Here is a 14,559-nt window from a genome sequence, read left to right as displayed (position 1 = left end):
TCACCGGTAACCCACAATAGTCCTAAATCAAGAGGGAATTGCTACATAGCCAAACACCAGTTGATAGACACGACATCACTGCCAGAGTTTTTAAACAAAAATTGAAATCTCTCATGAATTTCTTAATAAAGCATCGCGTACATGGCCAAGTCCGTTGTTGGATGTACTCTGTAGAATGGCACAAGCGTGGTCTGCCACACGCGCATATTTTAGTCTGGTTAGTGGACAAAATAAGGCCAGATGAGACTGATCCCATACTTTCAGATGAAATTCCTGATGAAACAGTGGACCTAAAATTGCATGCAGTAGTTATCAAACACATGACACATGGATCTTGTGGAGTTTTCAAGTACAATTCACCCTGTATGGTCCACAGCAAGTATTTTAAATGATACCTAAGAGACCTGATTGCTGAAACCATCACGGAAAATGATGGATACCCATGAAGTTTATTTTAATGAATGGAACGCATGGCAGATAAAGCGGCACGTTCACCGTTGGCCATGCTATTACACATTGAATGCATCATCGAAATCGTTTCAGCGTCGAAAACAACGAATACCAGTTAAAGGACATGCAAACGCATTTTTTTCAGACGCAAATTTATTGTTTGGGAGGAATGCACAATGGTCCATAAGAGGTCACTGGACAGAACGTTGAAATATCTTTGTGACAACCAAAATACTTTTGGCGGGGCCATTATTTTGTTTTCAGGTGATTTTCGTCAGACTCTTCCAGTTATTCCCCGATCAACTATTGCTAATGGACTAAACGTATGTCGTAGATACTCCAATTAACAACTAACATGCGAGTTTTTTTGCAACAAGAAGTAAATGTGTTTTCGAAGCAGATGTTAGACATTGGAAATGGTAAAGTCGCAGTGGACACCTCGACCGGACTCATCACATTATCCACAGATTTCTGTCACATCACAGACTCAAAAGAGAAGCTTATTCAGCGTGTTTTTCCAGATATAGCACGACAGATCAATAATCATAATTGGCTGGGTGAACGAGCAATATTGGCAATGACGATGTCGATGATCTCAATGCGACCATTCAGAATTTTCTTTCGGGACAGTTGGTTTCCTTCAGATCATCAGATCAGTTGACACAGTTATTAACCAGGATGGCGCAGTTAACTATCCCACGGAGTTTTTAAATTCACTGGAATTGCCTGGACTACCACCTCACAATTTGCAGTTAAAAGTAGGATCAGTTGTCATCATGCTGCGTAACATCAATCAACCTCGACTGTGCAATGGAATGAGACTGGCTGTGAAAAATATAATGAATAACGTCATTGAGGCAACAATCATAAAGAGAAAACGCAAAGGAGATGATGTCTTGATCCCGCATATACCAATGATTGCAACGGATTTACCATTCGGATTTAAACGTCTACAATTTCCCGTGCGTCTGGCCTTTGCGATGACCATAAATAAATCGCAAAGCCAGTCGTTGGAAGTTTGCGGAATCAACTTTGAGTTTCACTGTGTCGCGCATGGACAATTATACGTCGCGTGTTCGTGCGTCGGAAAACCGTCATCTTTGTTTATTTACGCACTACGAAACAAAATAAAAAATATAGTTTATCAGAAAGCTTTAAACTGATTAACAGACTGTATCGTAACTGTGTGTGTCTGTCAACAGCAAATTGAAACCTTATAAATAGCCATTATTTTAGGCAAACTTTGTTTTGTAAGTATCTAATTGTTGTGACGTGCAGGTGTACACTATTTTTAAACTATTTTGCAGCTTTAACATATATGTAAACTGTTAGACAAGGAAAGACAGAGGACAGGTAATACTCATTTAATAAACCTTCGAAAAGTGAAGCTAGTTTCGATGTGACCTCCATGTTTTGGTGCCTGTACGTTGCCCATTACTACCTCTCGCAGGGTTACCAGGTCTACTGATTTCAACTTCAATTTACTGATTTACTGAAACACTATCGGGGGTGTAGGGTTGTGTTATAGAGGTAGCACCTTTTATCGGAACGACCACATCGAGCGTCATAGATGGGAGATGGTTCTTGGTAACTGGTCCTCATAAGACACCTAACTCTCACTTATGGCTCCAAGTGCCACACCCCGGACAACTGCATTGGTCTGCAGGCTAAACTAAGTGAGGGTAGCCAGATATGGTGAAAATTTCACCGACCGATTGCCGGTATAAGCAATCTCACACTTGCTAATCAACGGCTCTGGGCGGAAGAATTGGTAGGTGGTAGGGCACCCTTTTGTCCTGGGGTTGAGAAATCGATCTCGAAGATGGAGGAACCAATATACTGGTCAACAACATAAGGATGTAGACGGCAAGGGGAAACCACTACATTAAAGAAGCCAAGATCCGGCAGGGGAGAAGAGGACAAGGACTCTCAGGTCGTTAATCAGCGAATTCCTTGTCAACAGAACGCAGATGAAAAAATAAGACTGTTCAACACTAGAATAGGAACCTGGAATGTTCAAAGCATGTTTCAGCCTGGTAAAATGCACAATGTTATTCAAGAAATGAACAGGTTGAATATCGATGTACTGGGTATCAGTGAAGCTAGGTGGCCCAACTCAGGTTGTTTTTCAACAGACGAAGCCACAATATATTATTCCGGTAGCGAGAATAACCAACACAGACACGGCGTGGCAGTAATAGTTAATAAAAAATCTAATAGAGCGGTGGAATGCTATTTCCCTATCTCAGAAAGAGTAATGGTAATGATCTCAATGCAAAGATTGGAAAGGGACAAAGCGGAAAGTGTATAGGAAACTATGGTCTGGGAAATCGAAACGAGAGAGGAGACGGTCTGTTACAATTCTGTCAAGAGCAGAACTTTATTATTACAAACACATTTTTCATGTTACCAAACAGACGACTGTATACATGGCGATCGCCCGCAGATAGATCGGAGAAAGTAGTCAGGAACCAGATAGACTACATTATGATCAATGAAAGATACCGTAATGCTGTTAAAGCCGTGAAAGCATCCTGGATCAGACGTGGCCTCAGATCACAATCCACTTATAGCCAAAATTACACTCACCCTTAAAAATATTAAAAGACATCAAAGAATCATTACAATAGACACAAGAAAACTTAAAGAACCTAAAGTAAAAGAATGCCTCCAACATGAACTGCATGCGAACTGCAACAAATTGAACACAAACACCAATGATATTGACGAGTACTGGAATCGACTAAAAGATTGTCTACTGGAACCCTGTAAAGAAATACTAAAGACTTCCTCAAGGAGAAAAGAGGAATGGATGAATGACGAGATACTCAATATGATGACAACGGAGACAATTGAAAAACAAGGATAACAATAAATACAGAGAGATAAACCACGAGATTAGAAAGACGATAAAGCAGGCAAAAGAAAAATATTTTGAAGAGCAATGCAAAGAGATCGAAGACCTTCAAAATAAATATGATCTGTTTAACCTACACAAGAAAGTCAAAGAACTGGCAGGACTAAGAAAACAAAATCCCACTTGTGCAATTCTGGATAGACACGGTACTGCTATAACACATACGGACGAGAAAATACAAAGATGGGCAGAATATATCGATGAATTGTTCGATGATGAAAGAGGAGATCTGGAGCACATACAACTTACGTCAGAAGAAATAGGTCCATATATTACAAAAGAAGAAATATTACACGCATTAAAAACAATGAAGAGTGGGAAAAGCCCTGGACCTGATATGCTTCCTATAGAAATCCTAAAAATTCTAGATGAGAAGCACATTGATGTTTTAGTGACACTCTTGAACCAAATTTATAGTTCAGGCGTATTACCCAAAGAGTGGTTAACATCTATTTTTATTTGTCTCCCTAAAAAGAAAAACGCAAGAGAATGCAGCGATTACCGCACCATTAGCTTAATGTCTCATACGCTAAAGTTACTACTTAAAGTCATCCATAACCGAATATATCACAAACTGGACATAGACGTTAATAATACACAATTTGGTTTTCGCAAAGGCCTAGGAACACGTGAAGCTCTTTTTTCACTTAATATACTAATACAAAGATGCCTGGACGTCAATCAAGATATATACGCATGTTTTATTGACTATAATAAAGCATTCGATAAAGTACAACATAAACATTTAATGAATGTCCTGAAATCAAAGAAGATTGACTACAACGACCTCAGGATCATATCAAATTTATACTATAAACAGCGAGCAAAAGTACGTGTTAACGAACAGCTGTCAGAAGAAATTGAAATTAGATGTGAAGTAAGACAGGGATGCATATTGTCGTCAATTCTTTTCAATGCCTACTCCGAAGAGTTCCTGAAAAAAGCTCTCGAGGGTGAAACAGCTGGAATAAAGGTAAATGGAGTTCCCATTAACAACATTAGATATGCGGACGACACTGTGATCTTAGCCGAAAACATTGAAGATCTTCAGAGACTGGTGACCAGAATAGCAGAGTATGGAAAAGAGTATGGTCTAACAATGAATGTCAAGAAGACAAAATTTATGAGAATATCGAAAACTCAAAGAAATAACGAGAATCTTCTAATAAACGAAACCAACGTCGAACAAGTAGACAAATATGCATACCTGGAAACAATGATTAACTCCACGAATGATTACAATCAGGAGATAAAAATAAGAATAGAAAAGGCTAGAGCAAATTTCAACAAAATGAGAAGAGTTCTATGTACCAGGGATTTAAAACTGGAACTAAGAGTTAGGTTGGCGAGGTGCTATGTTTTTTCGACTTTATTTTATGGAATGGAATCTTGGACCTTGAATGCGACATCAATGAAAAAACTGGAATCATTTGAGCTGTGGGTGTACAGAAGAATTCTGAAAATATCATGGACAGAACACGTCACAAACAAAGAGGTTCTGGGAAGGATGCAGCGATTACCGGCGATTCAATAAAAACAAGAAAATTAGAATATCTCGGACATATTACACGTGGAGAGAAATACACCTTGCTCCAACTGATTATGCAGGGAAAGATCCAAGGAAAGAGAAGCATAGGGAGGCGTAGAATGTCATGGCTGCGCAACCTGAGAGAGTGGTACGGATGTACATCAAATGAACTTCTCAGAGCAGCCGTCTCAAAAGTTCGAGTAGCTATGATGATTGCCGACCTCCGCCGCGGAGATGGCACTTGAAGAAGAAGATCGATCTACTAAAAAATTTGTAATGATAAAATCATGTGCAAAAAGTGATCATTATGTCAGTGTTCAATTATAAATTTTGAAAAAAATCTATTTATTGATATAATCCATTATTCTCAATCTACTGAAGAACTAAAATATCACCTTGCAACCTTTCTGGTTCCGGTTTGGCTTCAGTCAATTTCATACGATTCCGCGTCCCCTCTCTTTCCTTGTGTAAACTATTATAAGCAGCATCATAATATTAAAACTTGACCACCTATATTTGATCTGTGTTGTATTTAATATAGATAAAGATAATATATTAATTTGTATTGTAAACGACTTTCCAAATAAAACTTATCGTATAGCCAGTTTATACTAAATGGTTTTGTAAACTTTATTTTGTAAGGACTTAATCGCTGTGGCATTACAATTTATCATGCAACCTCATGATTCTTGTGTAATTGAAAATATAATAGAACCTGGTTGAGCGTGCTTTTTTAAATGTAGATAAATAAAGATGTTATATTTTTATAAGATAAGCAGGTTTCAAATTATAACTGTTACTTTTTACTTTATTTTGTTACTTCTAACTAAACTTCAAACTATTACTTCAAATTCATTGTATACAAAAGTTTAGCTTTCTTTATTTATTGAGACAGTACGAAATCTGCCGGGTCAACTAGTTTTCAATAAAAATAGTAAATTGCATTAAGATGCTACAAGAAAATAACTTCAGAAAAAATTTCATTTAAATACTTACCTCCACAATCTTTTCAGCGTCAAATTTCTTTCGTTCTTTGCTCTTCTCAATTACTTTTACTTTTTTAGTAGGTGGTTCATTTTCCTCAGATGTTGAAGCTAAAAAATAAATCAAATTAGAAAAATATCTGACACTAAAATGTAGTTTCTTTTATAACCATGGAGGAGAGTATTTTGTTCTGTTTATAAAATTGGAACTTTATTGATTGGGGAAGCATTTACAGTCCAGAGTAGTGTTGCCCAAATGCAAGAACAAGACGAGACTTAGACAGTCTTGGTCTTGCGCCAATACACCTGTTCTTGGTATTGCAATCCCGGTCTTGGTCTTGCGGCAAGAGTCTTGCAGTTACCCATTAGCCTATTGCTATTTATTAAACGTTACTTTAGATCTTAGAACAACATAACAGAGTAAGTACATTTATATTACTATGTATATATATTACTTTATATTATTAACAGAGTAAATTAATAAATGTCTAAATAACTGACACCGAGTGGGGTTTGAAGCCACGATTTAAGCGATCCATCCGTGCCTATGCTCTAACTAACTCAGCTATCTACCATGCGCCATGGAAGTCAATCTGTTTCTTAATAAACGTTTGCATTTACTAAGCTTACATGTGCTAAAACATGGTTAAAACACAAAAAAAACAAATTAATGACATAAGCATGCCTGTATTTTAAAGAACATTACCTGGCTAGAAAGGGATTGATGGATATGATGGGCAAAAAATCCACATACATGTATCAAGGGTACAGATTTTTTAGGTGATAGGATAAAAACTATAATCCACGTATTAAAGCAAAATAAATGTTTTTGCCAATCTTATCTCTACTTTTATATAAAAAAACTAACTTGAAAAAATAAAGAGTAGGTAAAAAAGCAATGATAATCAAATAAATTAAGGAGATACCTACTTAATAAATACATTAATTTACCAAAATAAAGTAGTAGGTACATAATTATGTAAAGGTAATAAGGTAATAAGTATATTTTTTTACATAGCGAAAGCTTGGGATATCTCCACCGAATTTTGGTTTTTCAGGAAGAAATATCTGTAATTCCTTTTTGTGGAAAGATATTAGATGCTTCCTTAAACCTGACGTGTTTCTGTTGTTCATTTTCATTTCAACCTTTTTAGGTAGGCACAATTTACACAAAGCAATTTGGGATGCATGAATTATTTCGAAAAACTCATCAAATTTGCTTTTAGGTCTTTTAGATCTATAACTCTAACGCTCACTACTCCGACTAGAACTATTTGAATCTTTGTCCCTCATTTTAAATTGTATACTTGTCACTCCGGGAACAAAAAGGATTACATGAAAAACAATTATTACATTAGACTCAAAGGAAAGCTCAATTGGGAATGAAGTTAAGTGATTGTTAGTGAGTGTTAAGTAAGTCGAAAAAGTAACGACTATACTTATGTACTTACTTTATGTTCGTTACTATCCAATAATTCCAATACCCTATTTTATAAGTATCTAATAACAAACCGAGAATTATATATCGTTACTTCGTTATTCTAAATACTTCGGTATTTTGTTTACACGGTAGGCAAAATCATCTGTTATTAATTTGTCTCGTTACAGCCACGCTCTTTCAGCAAATTTTGATTAACCGAATGATCTCATCGCACACTCAGCAGAAACAGTATTAATAGTCTTAGGCCGATAAGATTTGTTTATTTAGATCCATCCTGACTAAATTATAATGGGAACAAAATTGAATTATTAAGTGGGTGTCCGCAACAATTATATTTTTTATTAGCTAGGGTGACATATTTTAAAAAATATCGATACGATATTAATGTCGGCGTCGTAATGCAAGATTATTTTTATTATTAGAGGGCGGCTTATTCTCAAAATATGGACAATTAATTTCAGAGCGAAGAAGTCGTCTGCTGTAAAAGAATGTACAAAGTATTTTATTTTTAAATTGTAATTATGACCTCTGAGCAAGTGTTAAATGTGTTTTTAATGAATATTTTGATTCGGTATGTGTGTTTATGGTATTGTTTGGAATGCGCATAAGTCCAGTTTTTTAAATTTTGATTACATATTTTTTTGCGTCTCATAGAGTCTTTAAGCATATATCCGAACTACTATACTCGCTAAAACCACACTCAGTCCTAAGTGCAAGACGCAAGAGTCTCGCAAGAGGCTTAGTCTTGTTCTTGCTTAAATCCTGCACGGTTAGTCTTGGTCTTGGTCTTGCTAAAATTAGGCGGTCTTGGTCTTGCGAAAACGCAAGAACAAGACCAAGACTGCAAGACCAAGACCGATTTTGGGCAACACTAGTCCAGAGAAATAAGCATTTCTTAGTACGTCGCAATAGCTAGGTACTTGATGAGTTTTTCCGTTAAGATATATCTAACGAAAAAAACATATATACGTTTTCTGCACAAATTTCGACATTGTTTTTTTCACCACATTTTTGAATTATAAACAATTTAGTATGAAAAATGCGATTTTTTTCGAATTGTTGCTTACCATTCAAAAGGTATTTATTTATACTTAACCCATTCATGCCCAGAACTATTTACGCTTATTTTTTTTTTAATTTCTGAAAAATTTATGCTCTAAAAGTCACAAAGAATTCGCTAGTTTGTTAGAATCAAGTATAGAAATTTTTCGCAAAATAATAAATACAACATGGAATCGGGCAGAATTTCCAACAAGCTGGAAGGAATATTCAGCAATCGCAATTCTAAAGCCAAATCGAGATGCGGAAGATCCAGATTCATATAGAGCAATTTCTCTAGCTTCTTGTGTCTTAAAATCTTTAGAAAGAATGATCAAAGTCAGGTTAGTTCATTGGCTTGAAAACAATAAAAAATTACCTAAATTGCAGTTTGGCTTCAGAAGAGGATGTTCAACCATTGAAAATATAGGTAACCTAGTAAGTGATATAAATATGGCTTTTACTAACAACAAATCACTTCCAGCAATTTTTATAGATATAGAATCAGCATATGATAATGTAATATTAGACATTCTCTATAAAAAATGGAAAAAATGGGAATCTCTCAAGCGTATCAGATTACTATATTCCGATAGAACAGTTTCAATAAATATAAATGATGAAATATTGGGCCCTAAAACGACCAATATTGGGTTACCAAAAGGAAGTATACTAAGCCCTGTATTATACTTAATATACACAGTACACAGCAGATCTGGAATGTAAAATTAAATGTGAGACCATTTCTATACTACAATTTGCCGATGATATTTGTATATATTCACCATGCCAATATATTGAAGAAGGGTGCAAAAAATTAAATATAGCTTATAAGAACCTCAATAAATGGTGTAATGAAAATGGTCTAAAAATTTCCAGGAAAAAAACAGAAGTTTGCATTTTCACGAGAAAAAGAAAAAACATTCCAACCGAATTAACATTGGATACAACAAAGTATAGCGTACGTACATCAGTAAAATACCTAGAAATGTATCTAGATAAAAAAATGACATGGAAAAATCACATAGATTATCTAATCAAGAAAACAGAAAAAGGAATTAACATCTTACGGTCAGTATGTGGAACAAAATGGGGATCAGATCCAAATGTAGCAATCCTTATGTACAAATCCTACATTAGGTCAATACTGGATTATGGTTGTTTCTTCTATGATCAAGCTTCAAAAAGTCAACTAGAAAAAATAGACCACATAGTAAATAAGTGTCTAAGACTATGCCTAGAGGCTATAAAAAGTAAACCAATTGATTGTTTATTTGCAGAAGTAGCAGAAACTCGACTAAAATATCGCCGAAAGATTTTACTTTCCAATTTTATAGCTTAATTAAGCTCCAAAAAAAGCGAATTAGTCCAAAAAATTAATATACTGTTGACATTGGATCTTACCCATAGTTATTGGAAGTCGAAAAAAAGTTTAACTATTACAGAGTCATACTATATAATACATAACTTAATAGAAGAAATACACTCTTCAGATATAGATCCATTATATAGTATAAATATTTACAACATCCTTCCAATGAACTGTGTTTTTCTCCAAGATTATTCAAAATTTCACCCAAGAATTAGACAATACATATTTAAGCAAGATTTAGAAAAGTATCTTCCCAGATGTCGATATATATTCACCGATGCACAGTAGCGCACCTAGAATTTGCCTCTGGGGGGGGGGGGTTTGGTTGGTCACCAAAATTTTTTTTATGATGTTACCTCCATTTTGAGTCCTTAAAATGTGTAAGTAACAGTGTCGGAATAGGGTCGGGGGGAGGGGAGGTGGGGGGGGGGGGGGTTTAACCCCCCAAAACCCTCCCCTCGGTGGGCCACTGCCGATGCATCAAAGAGTAACAATAGAGTAGGTTGCGCTATATTTGATTCACATAATAACAATAAAAAATCTTATAAATTAAATGAAAAACATAAAAAATCTTATAAATTAAATGAAAAACTAACAATATATACGGCAGAATTAATCGCCATATTAGAAGCTCTTCTATATATAAGTAATATGAAAGTTACAGAAGAAACATTTGCAATTTGTTCAGATAGTAAAAGTGCTGTTATCAAAATAAAAAATATCCACCAGGTCAATAGTAATTATATTTTTATCAAAATAATTACTAAACTTCATGTACTACAATCTCAAAAAATTAATGTATCACTTGTTTGGATTAAAGGGCATTGTGGAATAAAAGAAAATGAAGAAGTAGACGCAGAAGCTAAAATAGGAAGTAGAAAAGGAGAATATTTAAGGTATAAATGTCCTTACAATGAAATTGCTTGCCACGTAAAGCCCATATTACTAACAGAATGGAGAGAAATGTATAGAAGTAGTCAAAAAGGAAAATTTTATAAAAACATAGTTACCGAGCCTCCTAGCCAATCTTGGTTCTCAAGACTGTAGGGAAGCAAGCGGTTTTTCTCTGTATTGTGCAGATTAAGGTTCAACCATGTTTTAACTCCGCAGTATAAATATAAAATAAAATTAAGTGATTCTCCTAATTGTCCATGCGGAGAAGAAGGTACAACAGAGCACATGATATTAGGCTGTTCTAAAATAAGTAATGAAGTAAAATTATTAAGTGAAGAAATAACCAAAATACCCAAAATCACTGAACCATATAACCTAACCCAATTATTAAGTTCAGAAGATTGTAATATTTATCAAATTTTGTATAAACATATTTTATGTATTAGATTAAGTTTATAACCTATGTTTTCTTTCCCTTCATGCAAAGCCCTAAGTCTATCCGAGGTCCACCTGTCTCGTCTAAATGCTCTGATTGACCCCTGAGCGACAAATTGTATCCTAGTCTAATATCCTTGCTCTTTAATATAAGATTTTCTAAATTAAAAAATGTTTATAAACAAAAAAGTTATTGCAAATTAAACCCGAAAAGAAGTATGTTTTTCAATTGTTCATAATTATTAAAATAAACAATAAAAACATTTAAAACACATTTCATAATGTGAGTTGTTATGTAGTTACTATATTTGTGAAAGATAGGCAGACTTGGTGAAGTATTTTGTAAACAATTATATTTGTTTATCCCATTTAAGAGAACAAAAGTCATTTTCAAATGGATGTACAGGTGCTTTGCCAATAATTAGAATGTTTTTTTTGTCTGATTCTCTTTATAAGGGCTCAAATTTTCATGTTTTTTAAAAACTATAATAATTTTTAATTGTTTACTTATAAATAATTGATACACAATAATTACCATTATATTGGCAATATCCCTAACTTATGTCACACAGTGTATATTTCTAGTTTACATTATTTAGTGAGTATTTAATTTTGTTGTCTTAAAATACTGTGTACTTAATCACTATTTTGTATATTGTAAATTATAACATTTAATGGGGTTGTCCTGTATATTAAATAAATAAATAAAATGATTATTCATCTGATACTAATGATAATCAAACAAAAATGCAACAACAGTTATGCTAATACATGCCTGATAAACCCCATAAATTCGAAATAATATAGAGATACTCTTAAAGATTTGAAATTTACAATGGAGCTAGTGATAGAATGTAATTCTACCAGGAAATCCTGATCTTGTTGCAGCATCAAATATTGTTATTTGTCTGTGTCAGACTATCCCTGAATTCAAAAACTATATCACTTTTTTAGATAATTTTTACACTTTGGTAACCACTCCTAGTGTATTTTCATGCACTGGGTATTTATTCATTTCGAACTATTCAAGCAAATAGAATTATTAATTTATTTATTTAAGTATATACCATTTTTAAAAAAAATATAAGTTGCGTTAAAAAACACACTAAAATTAAAAAAAGTTAAATTAAATAACTCCAAACTATTGCTGTGCTCATTGCCAGTTCATAGAATTCTTGTAATGGGTTCATTTTGAGCCTAGTTTGCAGTATGAAACAGAATGTTGAAAATCTCAGTATTATGAGTTCTTCTAATATTAATGTTAAAACTTATTAAACTTAGTAACTCTAGATCTTCAACATATCCATTCATAATCTTATGAAGGAAAAATAAATCTGCTTTAAACCTTCTATGATGTAGTGAAGGTCTTTAACATATAATATACATATTATCATATGTGTATTGTTGTCTAATAAAACTGGTCTTGTACTCATACCCTCAAAAATTTATTCTGAACTCTCCCAATACCTTAGATATCACTATTATATGAAGCAGACCAAATGAGAGAACCATACTCCAAAACCAATTAAACTAAATAAAAGTAAACATTAAAGTTTGTACTGAAAACTGATTACAATTTCTAAGAATAAATCCCAACATCTTTAACTCTTCAGTAGAAGTTTCATTAAGTAATATGATATTTAAAAGTTAATTTAGAATCAAAATTCATACTAAAATCTGTGATATTATTATGTGCCTCTAAAGATACATTACCTTGATCTACCAAAAGTAATCTTAAACAATTTTTTTAATATAAGTATAGCATATTTACGTCACACCAACTAGCTAAGCTTTGCATATACTGATGGCATATGGTATTAAACTGTGTTTTGGAAAGATATAGATATAGAAAGTACTGTGCTTTCGAGAGATAGAAAAAAATGTATGTATTCAAAAAACCACTTTATCAACAACAAATAAAAACAAAGCAGTTCTTTATGACAGAAAAAAAGCAATACATTGACATAAACTGTCCACATGTCATCAAAGAATACAACAGTCATATGACTGGTGTTGATCTTATGGACAGTCTAATAGGCAGATACAGAATGTAGATATAGATAATCATGAAAAAACCAGAAAAAGAAGATGCAAATATTGTAAGAAGTCTTATACTCAGGTGCATTAAGTAAAATGCAATCTCAATTTATGTATTACACCAGAGAAAAACTGCTTTTATAACTTCCATCATACTATAGATAGCCCACTATTTTTCATATTTTTATTGTTTTGCTTTCTTATTTTTATATTTTGTTTGTTAAGCTACATTTTTGTTTTTGTTTCAACAATAAAAACCATTTTTTAGCTATTATATTCAAATTACACTGTATCTAGAGCTACTCTACCTTCTATCTCCCCTGGAGGAAAAACTATAATATATATATTAAAAAAAAATAGACATGAACTTAATTTTTGGATCAAACAAATTACCCTAATTAGAATTTTTCAGATATTTTGGACTCCTTTAGAAAAAAAAAAATGTTTAAAGAGTTAAGATCACAGTCAATTATAATTTCATTTTAGAATTTTTTGAAAATGACTTCCGGATTGTTAATCAAAATGTAATTCTCATTAAATTCTAACTTTATATTAATTTCATATTTATAACTTTATATTAATTAATATCTAACTTAAAGATGTCACAAGGAAACAGTTTCAAAACCTAGTCAAAGGATGAGATATAAAAAATTTTCAAATAAGTGAGGAGTACACTATCCATTTTTTGATATACTGTTTGATACTTGGCATAGGTTCATGTTTATATGAACCTGTGTAAAATTTTCTTATAGTATGAATATCAACTGATCTATTTAAGATTTTAGACATGTTTATAAGTTCAAAATCTTTTAAAATATTAATGCATATATAGTATTTTTCATATAAAAATGTGTGCACGTCGCTATTTATATATAGTGACTTCACTTAAATTTAAAATTTCCAGAACGTAAAACCTTAGAGTTCAAATTTTCCTAACACAGCTAATAATATGAAACCTATACAGAACTGCTCGATCTTTCATAGGCATAAACATAGTATAATAATCAGAAAAATGTAATCATCATTATATTGGGAATTTTAGAATTATATTGATTAAATAACCAAAAACATTTGTTATTATTAATAATATAAATTTTATGAAATAACTCTTTAAGTCTAATATTCCACAAAATAATAATTTTAATTAAATATATCAGACAATTGTACGCAACTGATAGGGAATACTTCAATTTTTTTGACAATTCAATGTGTGGAAAAATTGTTTAAAGTGTGGCCGCTTTTTTAGAGTAAGAATTTTGTTTATGTTTTGATTTCTAACACAATTTGATCACAATATATTATATATTAATAAATTGTATTTATAAATACATATTAAATTTAGATTGACAGGTTTAAAAACTAATTATTGTTGTGTATTGTGATTGTGCTATGCCAAAACAACTAAATAGTCTGTAGAAAGCTGATAAGCTTTCATATAAGATAGATTATTTTGAACAAGAAATA

General features: G+C 32.8%; 1 protein-coding gene across 2 annotated transcripts in view; it reads right to left on the bottom strand.

Annotated features, from left to right (window-relative positions):
• LOC140450344 (regulation of nuclear pre-mRNA domain-containing protein 1B) overlaps positions 1–14,559 on the bottom strand; it is a 43,156-nt gene that overhangs the window by 27,496 nt on the left and 1,101 nt on the right. For both annotated transcript variants that reach the window (XM_072543935.1, XM_072543934.1), the window contains exon 3: positions 5,892–5,989. In XM_072543935.1, coding sequence (XP_072400036.1) covers positions 5,892–5,989 — 98 coding nt within the window. The remainder of the gene's footprint in view (positions 1–5,891; positions 5,990–14,559) is intronic.

The sequence above is a fragment of the Diabrotica undecimpunctata genome, chromosome 9 (genome assembly GCF_040954645.1).
Source record: "Diabrotica undecimpunctata isolate CICGRU chromosome 9, icDiaUnde3, whole genome shotgun sequence".
In the NCBI taxonomy this organism is placed as follows: domain Eukaryota; kingdom Metazoa; phylum Arthropoda; class Insecta; order Coleoptera; family Chrysomelidae; genus Diabrotica; species Diabrotica undecimpunctata.
This window is presented reverse-complemented; position numbering and strand designations above follow the sequence as displayed.